Below are 22,442 nucleotides of genomic sequence, written 5' to 3'. Positions count from 1 at the left end.
AAATACTTTCGGAAAAAATCCATTTCCGAAAGTTGATTTAACAACGATTAGACATTATTGTCGACGCGATTGGAGTCTGCATTGAAAAAATGGTAGAAGCGAAAAATAAAAAAACGTGGTTTAAAAATAAAAAAAATTGAGCAAAAAATCTTGAGAGCTTTTCAAATGTTTCCGCGACGGCAAAGTAAGTTCGTCCGGTGAGCGCGAGATGTCGCTTTCGAAGGAATTAGCTCGATAAATAATCGCGAGAGGGCACGAGCCTCGAGGATCTTTATCGTATGGCGGCGGACGGAAGAAGAGTCTCTCCTCTATCTACCCTCCAACTCTCTACATTTCAGTCCAGTCTTCAGTTTTGCCGTGGTTTTGCCGTTGCCGAAATGGCGCGGATCAATGAACCTAATAGTGTCGCGGAGGGGAGAAATTAGAAAATTTTCAAACGTAGTGCGAGAAGAGTGAGAGGGAGGGAGAGAGAAAGAACATAAGGAGGGAGTGAGAGCAGGGCGACTCCGGCGGTTCGTTGGCAGACTGGCAGAGGCAGAGTCGTTGCTGATTCTCTGCGGCAAACGGAGACTATACCGGAGAGCAAGACTTTCAGCAACGTTTTCGCAGTCTCGTATTAGCCGTCATCGAAGCGAGACTGAGAAAGAAAGATAGAAAGAGAGGGAGAGAGAAAGTACCCGTAGAGCAACGATACAAAGCGAAGTGTGCGTGCGAATGAAAGAGAGAAAGAAAGGAGGGTGTATGAGAAAGAAAGAGTCGTCTTGCGTGTCCGCCAACGGCCATTGTCTCTGACATGGAAGCCTATCAAAATGGCAGAAGTCTTGCAGATGTTTTTGTTCCTATATAAATCCAAGTATCGTCGAAAAAATAACAAACGAATATTCCATGATAGACAGGACAGTGATTTTAGTACCGGTTTTATATGGTCAGTGTTAATATGGGCGGTGGTGTTGCGTTGTGCAGCGACCGCAGCTTCGACGACATCGACGAGCACGAGCACCGAGGTACCCTGCGACATCGAGAATTGTGTAAACGGTGATTGTGTCAATGGTAGTTGCGTTTGTCAGGATGGCTGGCAAGGTACTGCTTGTCAATACTGCGGTGGAAAAGTCAGGTACGTACATTTTACTATCGAATTCTGACAAACGTGTATATCAACCGTTGTGTATTATTATAATTTTGACGGGGAACAGTGAGCGAAAAGTTCGAACGTCTGTCTGTGCGGGGCGAAAAAATGCCACGGCACGATATTGCTCGCTCGGCTGCCCTGTGCCTATTTTTTTTTTCTCTTTTGCCTTGCAATGCATCGGCGCTAGCACTTGCTTTAACCGGTGAAAAATGAATCTTCATTCTTGCCTCATTTGCCCATTTTTTACACGAAATAAGAGGTGCAGCTCCGGCGGAAGAAAAAAACTGTATTCACTAACAAAGGCGTAACAAATCTTCTTCGGTGTTTACTAGAATGTTTTGACATTTTGGATAAGTGGTCGCCAGGCATTGCTCTTGTTATGGAGACGACTTGAGACGGAGGGTTTGACGTTTCCTTGCAATCGGTACACGTTTTATACACTTTTATAGCTTTTCTCCCCTCGTACTACGCAAAGATGTGGAATTATCGACTTGTCGTAAATAAACAAGGCACAGAACCATGCGTGTGACAGCTCGTAATCTCTCTCGCTATCTTTCTTTTTCTTTTTCGCTCTCTCTCGTTCTTCACACATAGGTTTATTTTCGTATTAGTTCATGCTTGAATGGACGAGCACACGCGCCTGAGCTGCACATGGAAATATTTTATGCGAGCGCACAATGCTACATCGATGATCGGAGAGAAAGTACAATATCACTTTTTTTTCTTCCTTTCAATCACCGTCGTCTTTCGTTTCATTCTCCACGCAAATGTACAATCGTTTGACCTTTTCCCTCCATTTTTTCGAGCTCTCGTAGCATATTCAAAAATACTCTCTGTCGTTGGGTGTACTAGTCCCGATGACGAATTATAAAATCGAACGGAAATAGGCACACAAGCGTGACGAGAATTCCCCAGACAGCGTGGGAAAAAAGAGGGAAATGAGGGTCATCGGGTCGCTCGGAGCCGCAGTAATCATTATTGGCGTTTCATTGCACTGATAAAAGTTCATTGAACGTTTTCAAACAAATATGAAGTCCAGTTGTCGTATAAAATTTCCAACAGTGAAAACGAAACATTTTTTTTCGTACTGGAATTTGATTCCAGAATTCATAATCAGATTCATGACAATTTCTAATTCCAATGATAGAATAGAAATACGAATAAATTTATTCCATCAAAATTGGATTGATCGATTTTCACGGATTTGAATAATTATTTCTCTTTCCTCCCCTATTTCCCTATATTCATCCATCTATTTCAGATTCGCAATTCGACAATTGGAGATATTCTAACGTTGGTTAAAATCAAAAACGGTTTCAAAGTTCCCAATATTCGAACGCAAATGAATTTTTTCCTGTTTATATTCATGAATCGAGTTATTTATCGAATAGTTTTTTCTCCACGTCAAGTTTATCGCTTTTGATGTAGATCGAAGCAATATTCATAACTGAACGTGCGAATAAATTTCAGGGGGGGCGTGCTGCAAACGAAAAAAGAACGATTCCCAGCTCCGCATCGACGTGAGCCTCAATATTATCAGTAAATTTAATCGTTCAATACTTTCACAAATTTCACAAAATTCCAGCACGAAAAAAACGTTTGAATTTGTAATTAAAATGGACTCGGCACTACGAGCTTTACTGAAATCATAAAAATGATGATTCGAATGGTAACGGCAACCTCCTGGAAATCCAGTCTCAATAAATTCATCGTTGAAATAATATTTTGCTTGTTCACCTCTCCGGCTAAAACATAATCGCAGCGTGTACTCGTTTCAGCGCTCGTTCTTCCCCGATTCAAATGTTATATCCTCATTTTTTTTCCTTCTTTTCAAATGAACTTTCATACGAAGTTGAACGTTTTTTCTTGCACGTCGTGTGTACCAGGACTTAGCAACTCTCGCCTGGCAGACCGACGAGCAAGATCGACGAGACGATGCGAATAACGGGGAATCGTAACCGAGCGACAGCAGCCCCGTGCTACTGAATACACATACGTTTTTATATACGTACATACGAGAGCGTGCGTTTGTCTATTTATGTAGTTAGTCTAGTTTATGGGGATAAAAGTTTTTCATCGTAGCACCTTTTCCTCATTGAAGTATGTGTACCGGTTTGTTGAATGTGTACAATTCGTATACTGTACTGCATTCGTGCCAGCGCCTCGCCGCGCGAACTCATTCGCGAGATCAGTTTTTACTGAAGTTTCATTTGAATTTTCCTCCTTCTGGATATAATCGAATAATGTAATCTTTCTTTCTCCCGATCAATGAATCAACGAGGAATACACTTTTTGTGGGAACAAAGTTTCTTTTTTGTATGAAAAAAATATGAAATAAGTTGTCAGTTGGTCGACGAAAAAAATGCAAGAATTTTGACAATCCAAAAATTCACGATGCAAGAATTTTTTCAACGAAATTTTACAACGGAAATGAAATTTCCTCTTCTCACAGCAGCCCTCTGCGACAGATTGAACACGGTACTGGACAATGCTTTTGTTTCAGTCTGTCCATTCGTGACCAAGATATCTCGACAAGAATATTGCAGCGCGAGAAAAACTTGCTCTCGGGTTTTGTAGAATCCACGACTTCCCTGGTGGTTAAATTTAACCGCATGTTACGTCGAATTTACAGTGCGATTAGAAAAATAAAAAATCATGCTGCGTCATAAAAACGACTCTCCGGTTCAATGATAATCCACGTTCCTCAGTAGCACGCTCGCATTTTCAGCCGCAACGACGCTGAAGTTTCCATCGTTCGAGTCCAACGAAATGAACGAAAAAAACGTTTTTAATTAACCAATTTTTTATTTCACGAATCGTTGAGAATTAGTGGAATTATTGGAGAGTTTTTTTCGATCATTTCGTTGGAAACTTCAAAAAAATCAATAATGGTTTTGATGCGGAATGGAAAAACAGTGGGAAACAAAGCGTCTTCAAACGATGAGAAAAATGCATTTGGGGTGCTTCCTCTTGGGATTTATTTTCAAACGCCTCGAAATATTTGCTCATTTTCAATTTTACATTGAGACAAATTTTGGCAGCTTCCGCACAAGAATTATTCCAACTTGAAAAAATGCGTTTCCGTCCGTCCGGTCATTGAGTCATTCGAGAAAAACTCTCGTATCGATTGGTCCACAGATCCCCGAAAACTCATTCGCAGAAAGAAAAATGCAAAATTACTAAAATCTTGGACCGACGAGGATCGCAAATTTTTCACAGTGAAAACGAATAGCTCGATAACACGTTTTTGTGCACTCTGCACATGCAGTTAACGTTGAGAAAGAAATGATACGCCGCTGCGCGAAGATAGTAAACACGTCGAGGCACCTTTTTTCGTCTCGTTGCTTCCAAGGTCTCCGGATCCTTTGCGCGACAATTATATTCCGAAGAGCCCTCCGAGACTCATTATGGAACTTGCGATCTTGACGCACAAGCATATATTTCTTTCACGGAGAGACAAAAAGATAAATATATACAGACGTGTACAAGCGTTAGTAAAACACAAACGGGCGCGAGACAACGTGAGCAGATGGTAAAATGAACTGCTGCAGCAGAGTTGGTGCTTTTGCTGCTGTTATTTATTCACTTGAAATATTTATTCGTAGTGACTCGAGAAGTTTTTTGTAACTCAGTCTCAACAAATTTCTCGACAATTTTTACGAGTTTTCATGGTTTTTTGACATTCTTATCTCGATCTACAAGAAAGGTACGACGCTCAAGTTCGCAACGTCGGAGTCCAACGAAATGAAGGAAAAAAACATTTGTGATTGACCAATTTTCATTTTACGAAGCATCGGTGTAGGTTGAAAAACTACGAGTTGCAATGACGCTGAAGTTTGCAACGTTGGAGTCCAACGAAATGATAAAAAAAACTCTCCAATAATTTTAGCAATTCTCCAATTTCATTCCCCGTCGAATTTGCAATTTGTATTTTTTCAACCTGCACCAATACTTCGGGAAATAAACAAATTGGTGAATTACAAATGTTTTTTTTCCTTCATTTCGTTGCACTCCAACGTTGCAAACTTCAGTGTCGTGAGTTGCAAATTCGGCAGGGAACGAAATTTTGGAGAATTGCTGGAATTATTGGAGAGCTTCTTTAAATCATTTCGTTGGACTCGAACACTGCAAACTTCAGCGTCATCAAAAGTACGATTCGATAACGTGGTTTCGACTGTTTGACGTAAAGAAATGGATCGTGATATCTCACGAAATTAAGTTTCTTCGTCATCGTTTACGATCTATTAACGTCTCGTAAAATACAGTTGTCAGAGTGACGTTGAAGTTGGCGTCATTCGAATTCGCCCCGTGCTTCAATTTCGTCACCGTGTCTCACCTCGATAAAAGGGGGCTTTTTGTATGAAGGAGGTAAACTTGGCAGCAGTGACGTTGCGAGCGTCGTTACAGATTTTCGATCAATTTTGTCTTCACATTTGCCAGGGATCGAAATTTCGACAAATCTGACCTTGGAAAAAGAACTCACGACGCTGAAGTTTCCAACGTTGGAGTCCAACGAAATGAACGAAAAAAACGTTTTTAATTCACCGATTGTTTAGTTCACGAATCGTTGGTGCAGCTTGAAAAACTACGAATCGCAAATTTGGCAGGGAACAAAATAGGAGAATTACTGGAATTATTGGAGAGTTTTTTTCGATCATTTCGTTGGACTCAAACGCTGGAAACTTCAGCGTCACAAGAACTCTTGCCATTTCGTCTCAGTTCTTCAACTCTGCCTCAGGTTTCGCTGACATTTCCATAGATTCCGAAAACGAGATTTTCGTCAGTGGAGGGAGGAGTGTGCGGAGAGAGTGAGTCGATAAAAAAGTCCAATACATTCGTTAAGGCCTCACAGCACAATAAAATACGAACTCGTCGAACGACCAAACCACAGCAGCTTTGAATAATTAAAAAATCGAAGTCTCTTCTGCTATTACTTCTGCTCCAGCTTGTAACGAGTTTCGTGTAAATTTTACAGCCCTTTATCAAACTCGGCTTTCAGTATTAATTATACTTGCGGGATTAAACCTCGAATTGGAGGATTTTTGTTGGAAATAATAAATTGCGGTGTTTCGATCGAGGCTTGCGTCTATTCAACGATTCAATGAATGTCAATATGCTGTTATTTTGTTTTCGTTCATTGTTATCGTCGAACAAAAACGTCGGAATATCGAATTCGTTTGCTTTTTCCCCAATACGATTGTCCCGTGCTGAAGTCCGACTCGGTGATCCGATCACTTATTTTCTGTTAATCATTGTTCGAGCCACGCAATAATTCATCGATAATCATTAATTTCTCATTTCAGCTTCGAACGTCGCATCGGCGGTGGCGATTCACATTTTTTTCGTTGAAACGTGAAACATCGAATTAGAATTTTCCGTTTCGATGTAATTCTTGTTCTCCATTTAAATCTCAAATAAGAACAAACGAGTGGAAAGTTGTTTGAAAGACGCTTGAAGCCGTTCCAAAGCTCGAGGAATTTGTCGTTAGTCGAGAGCGCTTAAGAATAATGTTTCGTTAGTTTATTTTACGCTCAGCACCGATATTTGCGTTTCAGAAATAGGTGACCGTCGCGTAGAGCGGAGGAATTGGGACGTGTGCTGAATATCGCAGTGCCCGGAAAAAGCAACGTTCTCCTTCCTCGTATCCAGAAGTTGTCGAGAGATGATCGATACTCTCGTATATTTATAAAAGAGGTTGACTGGTGCTCAAGAAGCTTGCCACATTTTTTCTTCTCGAACGGTTCCCGTCCTCGGAACACGAAAAATATTAAAATTCGTTTGACGAACCCTCGCAAGTATGCCTGTGGTCGCAAACAAAACAACGCGAGAGCCCAGCGAAGAATTTAGCTTTCGGTTTCGTCAGAGGATGCAATTCGTAGTTTTCCAACCTACAGCGCGATGCTTGGTCAAACGAAAAATTGGGGAAATACAAATGTTTTTGTCCTCCATTTCGTTGGACTCGAACGTTGCAAACTTCAGCCTCGTGGAAGGCCTTTTTAGCTTTATCATTGAAAATCGATACGTCGAGACTACTTTTCATGCGACTTGTTTTCGAACACACAATCCGGTTGATGCGAGACGACCTACCCATTGGCAAAGTCGTCTCATAGACCGTGGAACGTATTGACAACTCTCGGAGAGTGCGCTGTTTACCGTTTTACGCGATAAAGGGGCAGAAAAGGTTCTCGGTGTGTTTGACCGTTATTGCAACTGATGATAGTCTCGGATGGGAAGGCGCGCGTGAAGTCATCGCCTGTATCGTAAAACGACTCTCGGCCAGTGAACGATGTCCGGTTTTTCTCACATACACGAGGAGCACGATCGTGTATATACGAGTATGCGTGAATAGAAGATCGTTTAATTGGCGAGATATTGTCTCCTTGGATGGTTCAAGTCGATACAACATTGGCGATTGGATCGAGCACACGAACATGTGAACACGCTCGTCGTTCCATCGACCGTTTGGTCCTTGGGGACGCGCTCGAGGCTGACGTCGAGTTGATGTATAAAGTGAGAATTATAAAAGAACGTGACGAATCGCCATCTCTCTCAAATTCCAGATAAATTTCACAACTTTCCGTCCAATTAACGAGAATCATAATTAGACGAATTCGATCGCGAATATTCAAAATATTTTATGGAAGGTTGGAACGAAGAATCGAGAAAGAAATATTTCCTTTCGATTTTTTGGGTTTTTTCGTGCTTTCTACCCACGGTGGATTTTCAAAATCGAGTGACAGGCTCTTACGGGTGGCGCGACCGCCTATTTTTATCATTCCAAACGAATCACGTCGAATATCTGCGTATTTTTTAATCGGCATCGTGGCAGTGCCTGAATTCTTTGATGCCAAGCTCGCGACAACGATTAAGCTGATTACGTCAATGTCAACGTCAGATTACTCGATTCGATTCGCAAACTTGATTGTGCCTTCGTGATATATCGCTTTTAAAATACCTTCTACATAAAAAGGGGATTGTGCCCGAAGTGTTCGCTGAGAGGAAAACGTTCGATAAACTCTTTTGACCTTTAAATTCAGCAATATCGATAGCTATTGATAGTTTTGAAAACTCTTGACCAACATGATTTTTTTATTTTTGTTATCGATGGAGTAGAGCAATCGAACTCAGACGAAATCTCCATGCTGTGCATGGACACATATTTTGTGATCGTTTTATGAACTGAAATTTATTGCACGCGATTTATCGTTTGCTTTCGAGATCAGATTGAGGCCTTGTGTATACGCTTACAGCAGGCGAAAAAACGTGATTTTCTTGATTTTTTTCGACAAGAAAATGAATGTTTATTGAAAAACTGTGAACGATGTTCATTAGTACATGATTAAAAAAAAAATGGCGACAGTACAATTCTTTTTTTCCAACAAAATACGAAATCCTTCGTCCAGGCCCTAGCTATTATTATAATAAATACGTGGTATGAATTTGGTATGGATTGGATTAATAGTTTTTTAGTAATCGTTCTAAATGCTCCGATTTTTATGAAATTTGGTGAGAATATTCTTCAGAAATTGTATTACTTGAAAAATATCTAATAACAAAAGCTTCGATTTTTCCGCCCATCACAAGTGTATGTAAGCCCTTAAGAAATCAGTTTTTCGACCTTCCTTGATCCAAGTTACGTACTTCAACTCAATTACAGATTCGATGTAGCTGTTTTTCCGTCGCGGGCCGCCGTCAACTCTTCGTGGCACGTCCTTAGAGACTGCTTTTAAAATATCGGGTGAAATCTGGGGCGCGAAAATCGGTAATAGATAATCAATTATTCGAAGGAACCCACCTTCGAGTTTTTAGGAGTTAAAAATTTAATTTTCCCACTGTTTCAACATTTATACACTCTTCGAGACGTTCCTCCCTCAATTTGTAATCATTTGCCCTAAAAATCCGGGATGAGACGTCAAATTGACCTTTCAATAGTACGCCGATCTCAAATTGTTACGAGGGCAATAGATAAGTTGGGAAGGACTCTAAAAAATGATTTTTAATTTTCTTCTTCTTAAAATAAAGTTCGTTTTTTTATATTCACTTCGATTCGATGGAATTCATTAAAAATCCTGTTTTTCCGAGGTCCAGTTAACGCGTGATCGCATCTTTTTATTCATCGATACAGCGAACATCGAGTTTTATGAGATTCAACGCAGTCGAGGTCGGGTTTACTCGAAAAGTGGAAGCTATTCGAGCCCGAAGAATATTTATAACGAGAATGAGGAAAACAAAGATTGAATATCAAAGGAATGGCAGGGCAAATAACGAAATCAGGCGATTTAAAAATATCAAAATAAGCAGCTATCTTGAGCGTTGTAGTCTGGAAGGATAAGGCGTAATATCTATCTGACGCAGGCGTGCAAAATAACTGCAGGGGGAAGGCCACCGACGAAATTTCAAGGGTTGGTGATGAGCCGGATAAACCGTCTGTTAGACTTCCGGGAGTCGAGTCTCTCGGCTTCGTGCTATCGTTGCAGGGAAAGGCAAGAGAGGAAGGAAAAAAGCGATGCTGTATCATGGTCTCAAATAAATTTCCGAGTTTTATAGCCCCGGCGTTATTGGCTTTTTAAAAATTCATTCATAATCGTCGATCTTTACGACGGAGGAAACTCTGATCCATTTTGTGGAAATGAATTATGAAGGACTTCCCATATAAAAGCACATCACATTTTATGCTAAATTGATGGATTATAATTTATTTAAATGTCCATCTACGTTCTTAAATAATCACTGTGCTCTTCTGAATCTCGAGCTGCTCCGTACAGCGTGCTGAAAATATGCGATGTGAAAAATTTAAAAAGGCGTTGATGAAAAAATTAAATGAATATTCTATTATTAAAAAAAAAAAAAAAAGCAGTTTCAACATCCCACCAGGATGGAGCAGACTATTTATGGATGACCAAAAATTCATTCTTTAAGGTATTCCTTTCGCAGGGCCGTATTTTTTGGTGTCGCAAACTAGGGCACTCGAAATTTGGACTAATTCCTAACTTCTGAGAAGTTGCTGTTATATGGGAAAAGCTTCTGCTTCTGCCATTTTTCCAACTTCGGTCGTTGATATCTTTTTTAAACATTCGATGATTTTTATCGTTGCTATGGATTCCTTACATTTTTTTCAAACCGTGAGACAGTTTGTATCAGGAATTTAGAGTTATTCAGTGTACGAATTATTGAATAGAAATGTGGTGATGACGGATTCTCCATAAGCTCCCGTAGAAATTTTACGATTTTTAACATTTTAATTCTTCATTAAATGATCGATAACCTGACCTGAAATTTCGCCAATCTGTTCGTGAAAGGAATACCTTAAATACCTTCGAGGAATACTTTTTCACAATTCTATATTGAAATCTGTGTCATAAGAAAATCACTATCTTCTTGAATAAAATTTACAAACATAATTCGCTGCTGAGTCGTGCCATGCTGAGTAGGAATTTCGAAATTTCAAACTTTCGGTTACACGTAATTTGGGTAGCGAAAACCTCGAAATGATATTTGGTCATTGGCCTTTTTGAAAATCGATTTTTCTGTGGAAAAAAAGCCATTTTGCGAAGGAGATAAAGATGAATTTGGGATAAAAATGTTGTTAAATATTTGCAGGCTCACAGCACCGTACGGAAATATACACGACGGAACGGGAAATTATAAAACGGACGTGAAATGTTCGTGGTTGATCGAGAGCAATCCGAATTCCTCGATACGTATGCACATCGAGGAATTTGCAACGGAATGTGGCTGGGATCATCTGTACATCTATGACGGAGACAGCGTCGAGGCGCCGCTGCTCGGCGTCTTCAATGGTCTCATGCACAAGGACAGTTATCACATTCGTCGGGTACCGGAAGTAATAGCTCGTTCCGGTAGCGTACTTCTTCACTTTTACTCCGACGTTGCGTACAACATGAGCGGCTTCAACATCACTTACAAGATCAACGCGTGTCCCAGCAGGTGAATCACTGCCGCGATGTCGTTTATTCAAAATTTCCTTACATTCCATTTCCCAACACTTTTTTTTCATATTGCTGAAGTTTTTACCATAAGAAACTTCATTTCGTCAAGTACTTCGGTACTCGAAGATTCGATAAAAGTCGGTAGAAGTTTAACCGCTTTTGGGGCGCTGCAGCTACGGAATTTCAAGCGACAGAGTCGCCAAAAATTGAAAATTTAATACATTTTTAGAGGAAAAAAATTGTAAGCTTATTTATCGATGGAATTGAAAGCTTCTTCGGTGCAGCGTCGATGTTTCTTTTTACTGAAAATAAGTGATTTGGTTTCATTCACTTTTGACGCTTTCCAGGATAAGTGAAAAAATAGAATGCTGGAAGTATTTATGAAAAATTCTTGAAAATCAAATGCCACAGGAAGCTTTCGAAATGAAAAAAAAAAAATATTGACAAGTTCTGAGTTTGTCAAAGAATAGCTAACTTCCACAGAGTGTCTGCACACATGAATCGTCACCGGTGATATTAAAATTCTCAGCATGTGCAGAAAATATGTCGTTTCGTTTTTACTTCCATATTTCATTAAAATCTGTCGAGTTTTATCGAAATTGTGAAAATAAAAGTTTATCGATATCCCGATGTGATCTGCGACATCAAATAACGGCTGGAAGGTGGTAAACAAACCACAAAGAACAAAGATTCCCATCATTTATGATAAAAAATCATATTTGGAAAATTGAATTTGCCTCCTGAGCTAACTCAAAGGTGAACCACCGTCTTTACATTCGTGTACTCGCGCATTCGAGTAAATTAACAATATTTTATCATTTATTGCCATGCAGCAATATCAAAGTGCCTATAGATATTGAATTATTCAGTCGTATTAGGTGGATGCATGAGTACTGCTTCCCAGCATATAGTTAGAATTGAGCCACCACGGTTAATACGGTTGCATTATGTCCGTGCAATATAGCAAGAGCCTCCAGGCAATATCAGCAGTATTGAATTTTCTACTTTGTATACGAATCATGAACGCCAAATCGACTCACTTTTGACGGCTAATCTTGAACCGGATACAGTTCATTTTGTTTTATACCCATTTGGACTCGTGTAAAAAAACTTTCGGTTGCGGTGAATTTTATAGTTAAATGTGCTGACTTACTGACAGATTATCCATTAAATTCAATAACATTGAAAAATTGATGACTGAAAAAGTGACGAATACGAAAAAGAGGAAAAAGAGTGGAGCAAAGATTTGAAAAATAATATTCCGAGGGTATACACTAGTGGAGATAATGTGGAAATTTCCACGATTTTTACTTTGGCAAATAAATATGAACCTTTGAAACCGTTAGTGGAGGCTACAACTTTGATACGCCGTTGTTGTTTCAGATATTCGCATACGGATTGCTCGGGACACGGTGTCTGTATAGAAGGAGTTTGTACCTGTGACGCTACATGGACAGGTGATGCTTGCGACGTCCAAGTGTGCCCTAACAATTGTTCCCGACATCATGAACAAGGGGAGTGCGATCGGGAGAGACATCGTTGCGATTGCGCTCCAGGGTTCAAAGGCAAGTTTCCATCTGCTCTCTATCAATTCTAAGAAGTTCCTATTCTTCACTAATTCCTTACAAAGCGATTTCCCTCATTTTCTTCTGCTGCTTTATGAAAGTGAGTTTTCAAAAAAATTTCCTTCCTTGTTCACGCTTTGTTCGCTATATTTTATTTTTTTTGTGTTTAAAGAAACAAAAAAATGTGGGGATCCCTTGCATTCGAGAAACCCACGGATTTAAGAAATTGAGTTAATTGTAATGACGTGAGAAACGTAGAAATTGAAACGTTGAAATAGGCACGTATCGACTATATTTTTTTCTTTCTGATTTAAATGTGATGGAAAGTCTTAACAGATGAGAAATTCAAAAGAAAATGCAGAATTAAAATAATAGAAATTTTTGTAGTCAAATGATTTCTGAATGACCTGCAATAAAATTTTTTTTCATAGAAGCGCTTTCTCTCGAACTGCCTTCTCTCTGTTCTTACCGAGATGATGTTTTTCTTCTATTTTCAACTTTATTACTATATTTTTATTCCTATGGATTTTCTGTTTTAAATTCATATTTCGTACATGAGAAAAGTTTCTTGCATGGAATACGCCAGGCGCGCTCATCTTTCGAAGAGATTTATTGTCCTGTCCGAGACTGGAACATGAGCTCGAGTAAACGTGCCTTTTTATTATTATCCAGGATCAGACTGCAGTCAAAAAAGCGAACGTGGCTATTGGGAGCCGGTGCCTTACAATTTTTCACCCGAAGGCTCGGCGAGTCATTGCTCGGTCGTTTGGAAGGATTCACTGTACGTCGTGGGAGGCGAGAGCTTCCGGAAGACCAAGATGATCTATATTTACGATTATAACGGGAACGTGTGGGAAACACCTCGCATCGTTGGCCGAAGACCCGCTTCTCGTTACGCTCACTCGTGTGTACTTTTCGGTGACAAAATTTACATGTACGGTGGTGTTGTACAAAATTCAACGGTCACCAACGAAATTTGGGCTTTCGATATATCTGCCAAAGTATGGGAAAACGTTACAGTGCGAGATAATTGTAACAATAAAACTATGTGCGGTCCGTTAAAGGTAATTATTTTCTACTGTTTATTCACGTTATAGTAAACATAGACATCGAGCCGCGGGGCTGAAACCAATGCACGCCTGAAAGATTGAGTAATGGATTGGCCATTGGATCAGAATTATTCTGCATTCGATTAGATTTCTTTACAAACAAGTTTGTTTTTAATACAAAAATTGATATTTTATTATCATGGGCTTTCTCCCTGTAACGATTCGAAATGGAAGCTCGATGAATAACGAATATGCGTTAAAATTGAGAGACAACTCGTTTGAGGTACTTAAAAATATTGTGTAGGGTGGCGGCGAACGCCAATGATCGCAATGCGAAGCATGACAAATAATAATTCGAAAAATTTTGTTTAACAGGTAGCAGGACACACGGCAAATCTAATAAAACTTCATGGAAAGGATGAGAAGATGATCGTAATATTTGGTCACTCTCCGCAATATGGTTATCTGAATACCGTGCAAGAATATTCGTTCGGTCTTCGAAAATGGCAGATCGTAGAGACAATAGGATTCCCGGTGAAGGGTGGATACGGTCACAGTTCGGCTTACGATCCTCTGACAAATCGTATATATATTTACGGTGGTTACGTATTCGAAACCCAGAGTACACAGGTTTTGACTAACCGCATATACTCGTATCATCCGATTTATCGGGAATGGAAATTACTGACTGCAGCACCATCAGCACGTTTCTTCCATACCGCGGTATTTGTCACGGGGGGTTTGATGCTCGTGTTTGGTGGAAATACGCATAACGATACTCTGCATTCGCACGGTGCGCGTTGCTACTCGGCCGATACGATATCGTACGACGTAACTTGCGATTCGTGGCACCAATTTCCAATGCCACGTGAAATGGCCGATTTACCAAGGTACGGTCATAGCGCAACGGTATTCGAAGGCTCGATGTACATTTACGGTGGTTTCGACGGGCAAATGTTGGCCGATATGCTGAGATACACACCGGGCAATTGCGATTATTTGACAACGCAAAATCACTGTCTCGTCTCGAGAAATGGCGTGAAATGCGTTTGGGATAAAAAAGACGAGCGGTGTCTCGGAATTACAAACATATCGCGGAACGAGCTCGAAAACGACGACTTTCACGACGGTACGTACATGAGATGCGTCGACGAAACACCACCACGAGGCATGACCTCGCACGAAGAGCTGTGCAAACTTTTTACCGACTGTGCCGCCTGCGTACAAACTTCCTACAACTGCGTGTGGTGCGGTGAAAATTGTTCTCACGAGATATGTCCGAGGAACGCTAATTTGCCAATAACTATTAGAGAACTCGATCACTGCGACGCTAACTCGCGCGACGAGTGTTTACCGCTACACACTTGTCACGCCTGCTCGAGCAATCCTTATTGCATATGGTCGTGGTCCAGCGGCCCTGATCGGTGTCGAAAACTCACTAAAATTAGAGACATTAAAATAATCAACGGTACCGTGCAAGCTCAACGTTTAACGATGGAAAGCCCTTGTCGGAGTCCATGCGTCGAATTTACTTCTTGTCGTAATTGTACAGAATCGGATTGTGTATGGTGCCAGAACGAGGCTAAGTGCGTCGACAAAAATGCCTATCCAGCTAGCTTTCCATACGGACGATGTCGCGAATGGACTACCAGCGATGCTCGGTGTCGCGCCACCGAACTCGGCAAAGAATGGTGCAGCTTTTATTCATCTTGCTCCAGTTGTCGATCCGATCCCGGCTGCGGATGGTGTGACGATGGCTCCGTCACGGGAAAAGGCAAATGCATGCCTGGTGGTGCTCGAGGACCCAGCAGCCGTACTCTCGATACTTGTCTGTATGAGCGATGGTACTTTACCAGATGTCCGAGTAAGCATATTTTTTTCATTCTGATTTTCTCATTTTTGAACCGCAATGAAATTGGTCATGACGAACGTTTCAAAGATTTTTTTTTAAAGTTAACAAGCATATTTTTCTCGTAAATACTTGGATTTATAAAACTTTTTGCTACCGATAGTTATTTATTTTTGGAAATTTTTTTAACATTGGCAATTTCGTAGAGTACCTTCTTACTAAAAATCCTTTTTGTCTTTTAGTTTGCGAGTGCAACGGTCACAGTCAGTGTCTTCCAAACAGCAGTGTTTGCATTCAGCCCTGTGCTAATTTGACCCACGGTACTCATTGCGAGAAATGCATAGCCGGATATTACGGGAGTCCATTAAACGGTGCAACTTGCCAACGTAAGTTTTCAAAATTCAAAACATATTTCACGTGTCATTTTTTTTAAGCACGAATGCAACTCCGAATTCTCATCGGTTGAATTTTTAGCTTGCTCCTGCAACGATCAAGGAACCGAGTGTAACAGTGAGACTGGCAAGTGTTTTTGTACGACGAAAGGAATCACCGGCGATCATTGCGAGCGATGTGACGTTGCCAATCTTTATCACGGGGATCCGACGAAAGGATCATGTTTTTGTAAGTACTCCAAGAAACAAAATCACGTCATGAATTATTGCCCGCAAGTTCTATTTCACTATGAAAAATGAGTTTCGATTTTTCGTTGTTGCAAATGTTTATTTCTCATATTTTTATTGTAATATTTTTTTTTTTACGAGTCTCATCTCTTCATGCTACTTTCAACATTTCAGATGACCTCGTTATAGACTATCAATTCACATTCAACCTCAGTAAGAAGGATGACAGCCATTATACAGCGATAAATTTTAAAAATTCACCCTCCAAACCGGATGTTGATGCGGAATTTTCGATCTTCTGTTCGGTACTCGCGAGAATGAACATAACGATAAAAAAAGCGAATAGCCCGGAAAAACCATTGTTATTGGGTGCTAATTGTACAACGTACAAGCATCGGTTCAACAAGGCTGAGTATAACTTTGGTAGCGAGGACAACAATACTCTCACGACGTTTTACGTTTACGTTTACGACTTCCGTACACCATTGTGGATACAAATCTCGTTTTCCCAATACTCCAAGCTCAATCTTCAACAGTTTTTCATCACATTTTCCACGTAAGTATCGGTGATGTTTTTAATGACCGAAATAGTGAGAAAAAAAGTCTTGATCATGGATTTGAAACCTCGAAAATTATTATGAGCCCGTACACAAACTTTTTTAAATTTTTTTCGTTTCTTCGATATTTTTCCTTTTTTCCGATCATCGAGTGTTTCTGTTGTCCTAAACCTCAGGCAGTACTAACTTGTAAACTAGAGATTACATGACACCGCACAGGTGCTTCCTCGCTCTACTCCTGGTCGCTGCGTTTCTTTGGAAGATCAAACAGAAGTACGACATGTATCGACGACGTCAACGTCTTTTCGTCGAAATGGAACAGATGGCTAGCCGCGCCTTCAGTCAAGTTTTGGTGGAGATTGAAAGGCGAGACGTTCTTATCTCATCGGATATGGAACGCACGGAGCCAGATTCGAATGGTTGTCGAAAAAAGAAGAAGGTCCGTATAATTTTTAAGTTCCTAAAACATAATGCAGCAATTGATTGCGTGAAAAGTTTTGTTTATCAAAATTCTTAACAGAAACAAGATTCAAACAATTTGATTCAGGTAAACATGGTTACAATCATTCTTAGGGGGGAAAATTTTAGAATATCATGAAACACAAAAATAATGTTGATGAACCTTCATCGAAATTATACGAAAGAATTAAACATTTTCATGGATAAGATACATTCTCAAATGATGTTGTGAGCTTGTGCCTAACGAATTTTGTTAATTATTCGACAGGATGTACCGAGTCCAATAGCACTGGAGCCTTGCTGCGGGAACCGTGCTGCTGTCCTGTCGCTGCTAGTCAGACTACCAACCGGAGGTGAGTCTTATACACCGACGGGGCAAGGAGCCGGTCTTGCAGTAGCCTCAGCCCTAGTCACATTGGGCAGTCCGAGAAGGCCCTCTCAGGAACTGACCACGAAGGATCCGAAAAAATCGCGAAAGTCCGCCAGTCAGCATCCAGACTCAACTTGCATTTAGTCGATAATGCAAAGCAGAAAAAATTCTATTCAGAAAAGTCGACAATTAATTTTAGATATATCATTTTTTTTATTTTACAATTTTGACTATCTCTATGAACATGTAGAGAGTTTTTTTTTTAACTTACGAAAGAGCGAACGTAACGAGATCGGTATTATCAGCCGTCAGTCGCATGGCGATGTTTCTTTGCTGATGTTTCTTAAATATTTCGTCATTAAAACGAGATTTCCTCGTTCGTTTATTTCATATTGCTCCATACTTTTCAACTTGAAAATGATTGGCGATTGAGTATGCAAATGATGTCGTTTTTTTTATCGTACACTTTGATCATACAATACTATTTACCTAGAGTAAATATTTTTCCTACGAATATTTGAGATTATCAAATAGAAAAAAGAATACCCTAACTTTGGATTGTTCCGAAAGGAAAAACTCCTGATATTTCAAAAATTTGAAATTCGCGAGAGACTGATCACACATCCAACGGTGTATCACGGGCCTCCTCCGCTTATAATCGCGCTCTCCAATATTTTATAACCACGAGAAAAAAAATAAATAGTCGGTTTACCGAAACCAAAAAAGTATTACGTGGAGGAGAGTAACATAAAACTAAGTGAAAATTCGTATTCATCGAACCACGTGATTTATTTTTCGAAGCACCCACGATTTTTTCTCATTTTCCTTCGGTCATGTTCATTATTTCGATCAATTCGTTTTTATATTATTCGCCAAACTAGAAATTCCCGAAGATACATCGATAACGAGACTCGTATAATTTGCTTTTTCGAAACTTGTATAAATGCAAAGGGGTTGAAGTTTCGTTTTTCCGTATTATTATTATTATTATTATTATTATTATTATTATTATTACGATCCGTCGTTAAGAATTTAACGTCGAGCACACGTCCCTAATGTTGTTTGGCTAAACTTAATCCGATTCTATCGATACCAGGAATTGTACAATTTTGTATATACGTCTATTAGAAGTTTTTTAGAAAACAGAATGATGAAGAGAGGGAGAATGTGAAAGCATGTGAAGTGTATGCGAGTTTTTAATGCAGAGTGGAAACGTGGCCAATCTCTTGAAACTATAAGCAACGCACCAATCTCGTACGATTATAAATAACGTAAACAAAGATTGCTTCACCTGAAATACAACGACATTTCTTTTTTTGCGTCGATAGTGACCAACAGTTTGAAACTTTCTTAAAAAATCTCGTTTGATTTTGTCTTCTTTCCATCAGTCGAGAAAATTTGATTATGTGTGACGTTAAAATTTGACAAATGATGACTTGTTTTTTTTTTGCGTTACGTATCGTCGATACAAGCTCTAGTACCATTCAAAATAGTAAGCTACTGTATAAGAGACATTTTTCAACGAACTTCCTGCTTTGGTTATTTTAGTTTTTGAAATGTCTCGATGCTCGGGCGAAACCACATAATTTGTTCAATTTTCAACATTTCTATCCAATTCTTAACTTCCGTTTTTTCCCTTGAATTCCCTAGATGAAATAAGAGGTTAGGTTGAAACTCGTAGATCAGTTCAATATATCACAGAAAACTTTTGTATCGATTTTCGTATCATCTAAAAGTTCGTTTTCTTTCGGGTACATTGTTACACGTCAAGTCCATTAAAATATTTTCGAAGCCGATAAAAGTATAAATTTATTCGAAATATGATTATTTTTCAATGCTTCTTTATTTTTTTTGGTTCACTCCTGAGTTTGGATTGAAAAATTTATATATTCCGTTGAGTACCCGTACTTATCGCTTTTATTAGCGCGCTCTCGTTTTCTATCGGTGTACATTCTTTATTGAAACTGAAAATCTTACAGCCGGAGAATTGCATCTTGGCTCGTTAAATGTCTTCGAATAAGGAATACTTTAATACATTTTCTTTGAATAGTGTCTACGATGGTATTGAAATGGATACAGAAGTTTTGTGAGGGCGACTGGACGAGATCTCGCGAATTGGTGGTTATAGTCTGCCTTAGAATTGTAGCTACTTGCGCGCTTTGGACGCCACGCGAAAATTGTAAATACGAGTAAGGGAGGTTTCGGTTGTGCGTCGATCTATATAAATATATATATTTAAAAAGAAAAAAACAAAAGGTTCTTGGCTCGAACGGCAATTAGAAAAACTCAACGGTGATAATCAAAACTGAGAAGGAAGAGCTCGAATAAATGAGTAGACAGTTGTACAGTACAACAGAATGGTGAAATAATCGATAATTATGCCAATATATTGAAACGGAGAATGAATGAATCTGGTATGAAAGATTCAACAATAGTTGCGAACGAAAAAGCAAAAAATGAGAGTGAAAAATTCGTCGGTTAGAAGCGTATAAATTTTTGGATTATAGGATAAGCGAGGATCCAATTCTAAATCAAGGTACTCGAGATTCGGAGGGCCTTGTATGTAATGTTAAGCTTCGAGTACACGATTGTCCTTCGACACGTGAATCGTCGTCATAGATCGAAAGAACAAAAAAGAAGAAAAAAAGAAAAAGCGAAGTTAAACGGCAGAGGCAGAGACAAACGAGCGCTTTATTTTCTCTCAGCGTTCCTTGTACGAAAGTACTGTCGTTCTTCCGTAGAGTATATTATGAAAGAATAGGAAGAAACGAAATAGAAAGAAAAAACAAAAGATTAACCAACCGCGAAATATATTCGTTCAACAGACTTTCATTTAGTTCGAACCTCGTATATATCCATGTGTCTCATTAATGACAATTAAAGGATTGTGAATAATATTTATAACCGCTCGATGTAGGATAAGTAAAAATGCATTTCTTTCGAAAAATTTAATACTCGTACTTTTTATAACGCGTTATATCGCCAGTAATGTGGACGGAAGTTAGTGTTTAGTGACGTACGTGAGAATTTTTAAGTACGTTGTGTATCCGATATTATTGTCTACCCTTATTCGTGAACTATTCATCTGTCTTTTCATTTTCCATTTTTTCTTCATAAAATACAAATAAACAACATCATTTTTACCATTTTTTTCCATTCGAGTTGCGGAAAACTGCCGTTGTGCTAAAAAAATGACAAACTGAACGCGGGCATCGAGTCAACTCGTTTCATTTAATCACAATATTCAGGAACCATTAGTTCGACGAATAAAAAAAATAAAAAAACAAATAAGAATCTTTCGTATGAATTATAATAGTTATGTCAAACTTTTGTGAAAGCCTTCAAAACAGTATCCAATTTCGTCCAACCCGAATAGAGACGTAAGAAACGGAATTCGATATATACACACGATAATACATTTTTCATTACGTTACAAATCAGAAGGCGACGAAGACTGTGAATAAAGAAGAGGGAGGATAAGCAGTTCGCAGCTTCAGTTTCAGTTGAGTTTAACAAATATTATCTTTGAGCGAGGACGATAACCTGGCGTCACACTTATTTTTGAAAAAAAAATTATGCAATTGTATAAAACTCGAAAAACCAAAAGTTTTCTCATCAATCATAGAAGAATACACACGAAAATCACTAAAACGATATTCGCAACCCAAAACAGAATTTTATCTACAAAATATCACGGTGAAGACATTAGAGTTTTCGGGTTTTCCTGCCAAATTTATATATATTCTCGTAACTCTGGTTGCGGTTGTGACAAAATCCACATTTTGTCACAATGAAGAAGAAAAAAAACATTCCGCCTCTTCAACCCTGATATCTGTTTTCCCGAACGATTGTGAGTTGTTAAAAGTAAAAAAGGCGTGTCCGCGTGGCCCTCGTACCAATGCCACGAATTTCATCGAATCATAATAATGAAAATGCTAGAACAATTAGGGTTTTCCGATAGATAGCGATTGGAAAAGAAACAAAAAATCATCCACGTATACAAAAAAAACAAAAAACAAAAAAAAAAAGAACAAACCCAAACAAGCATTTTGCACATATTTTCATTCAAAGCGTGTATTCTGCTTGATCTAGTCTTTAAAGATGAACGAGGAGGCGAATGTGATGTGAGCACGTCAGGAGCGTAGTAGTAACGAAAGTCGACACGATTCAACTACTGACTGAGACACAAACATAATTCGAATTAATTAATATTGAGCAACAGTCGATAAAAATTTATTGAGAAAATGGTGAAGGGAAGAAAATACGAGAAATACTGTTACTCGCAGATTGCATTTCATCGGTCATTGCAGAAAGAAATCATTTCTCACTGTGTCCGAATACAAAGAATTTTGTCTCATTTTTTTTTTAAATATAATTTTGTAAACTGCGCAATAATTAGATCAATGCACGTTAAAACGTCTCGATTTTTATTTCTTTGTTCTCGAAGACTGGCGAACGACATTTTTTTCGAGTCCCGTGGCGCAATTTCGTGAAAGAATTTCAATAAATAGGAAAGAACGAGCAGTGCGCAGTCGTATTTTTGTTGGAGGGAGAGGGTATCGCAACCCAGTGTGAATGTTAAATTGCCGGGTGAATGTTATAATTGGGTGACTGCTGGAAACATTGTATTATCAAATTGAAGCAAATATTGTTTAAATAAAATTGATATATATATACAGACAACGATTATATTATTTTTCCTGGATTCGTACAAGTGTCCGTTGGACCTCCGAACCTCTGAATTTGGGTTGCTCATTCCGCTGCTCAATTAATTTCATTCACACTACTCGAAACTGTGGAAAATACATAATCGTGTGTTTGAATTTTGCGCGCTCATAGTTACGCGAATGTCGGGGTGACGGCAGCACTTTCGTTTTGTTTTGAAATTCGTTTA

General features: G+C 39.1%; 1 protein-coding gene across 2 annotated transcripts; it reads left to right on the top strand.

The window, feature by feature from the left end:
• Positions 1 to 299: 299 nt before the first annotated feature.
• Positions 300 to 22,226, top strand: dsd (attractin-like protein dsd). 2 transcript variants are annotated; one of them, XM_043411408.1, is made up of 10 exons: positions 300 to 1,114; positions 10,730 to 11,077; positions 12,463 to 12,644; positions 13,317 to 13,708; positions 14,069 to 15,557; positions 15,785 to 15,928; positions 16,017 to 16,163; positions 16,337 to 16,718; positions 16,939 to 17,158; positions 17,447 to 22,226. In XM_043411408.1, exons 1-10 carry the CDS (start codon positions 810 to 812, stop codon positions 17,690 to 17,692), a joined length of 3,855 nt encoding a protein of 1,284 aa, XP_043267343.1. In that variant the 5' UTR covers positions 300 to 809; the 3' UTR covers positions 17,693 to 22,226. The 2 variants fall into 2 exon arrangements, with proteins under 2 accessions (XP_043267343.1, XP_043267342.1); XM_043411407.1 differs by having other exon boundaries at positions 16,918 to 17,158.
• The last annotated feature ends 216 nt before the right edge of the window (positions 22,227 to 22,442 follow it).

Source organism: Venturia canescens, chromosome 2 (genome assembly GCF_019457755.1).
Source record: "Venturia canescens isolate UGA chromosome 2, ASM1945775v1, whole genome shotgun sequence".
In the NCBI taxonomy this organism is placed as follows: Eukaryota; Metazoa; Arthropoda; class Insecta; order Hymenoptera; family Ichneumonidae; genus Venturia; species Venturia canescens.
Note: the sequence above shows the minus strand (reverse complement) of the source record. Positions and strands in the feature narration are given on the sequence as shown.

Bases quoted from the DNA above. Each gene is read 5' to 3' on its own strand.
- dsd (XM_043411407.1), top strand. From the start codon at position 810: ATGGCAGAAGTCTTGCAGATGTTTTTGTTCCTATATAAATCCAAGTAT. The intron at 15,929-16,016 runs GTAAGTTTTCAA...TTGAATTTTTAG, and splicing joins AAACGGTGCAACTTGCCAAC to CTTGCTCCTGCAACGATCAA. The intron at 17,159-17,446 runs GTCCGTATAATT...ATTATTCGACAG, and splicing joins GTTGTCGAAAAAAGAAGAAG to GATGTACCGAGTCCAATAGC.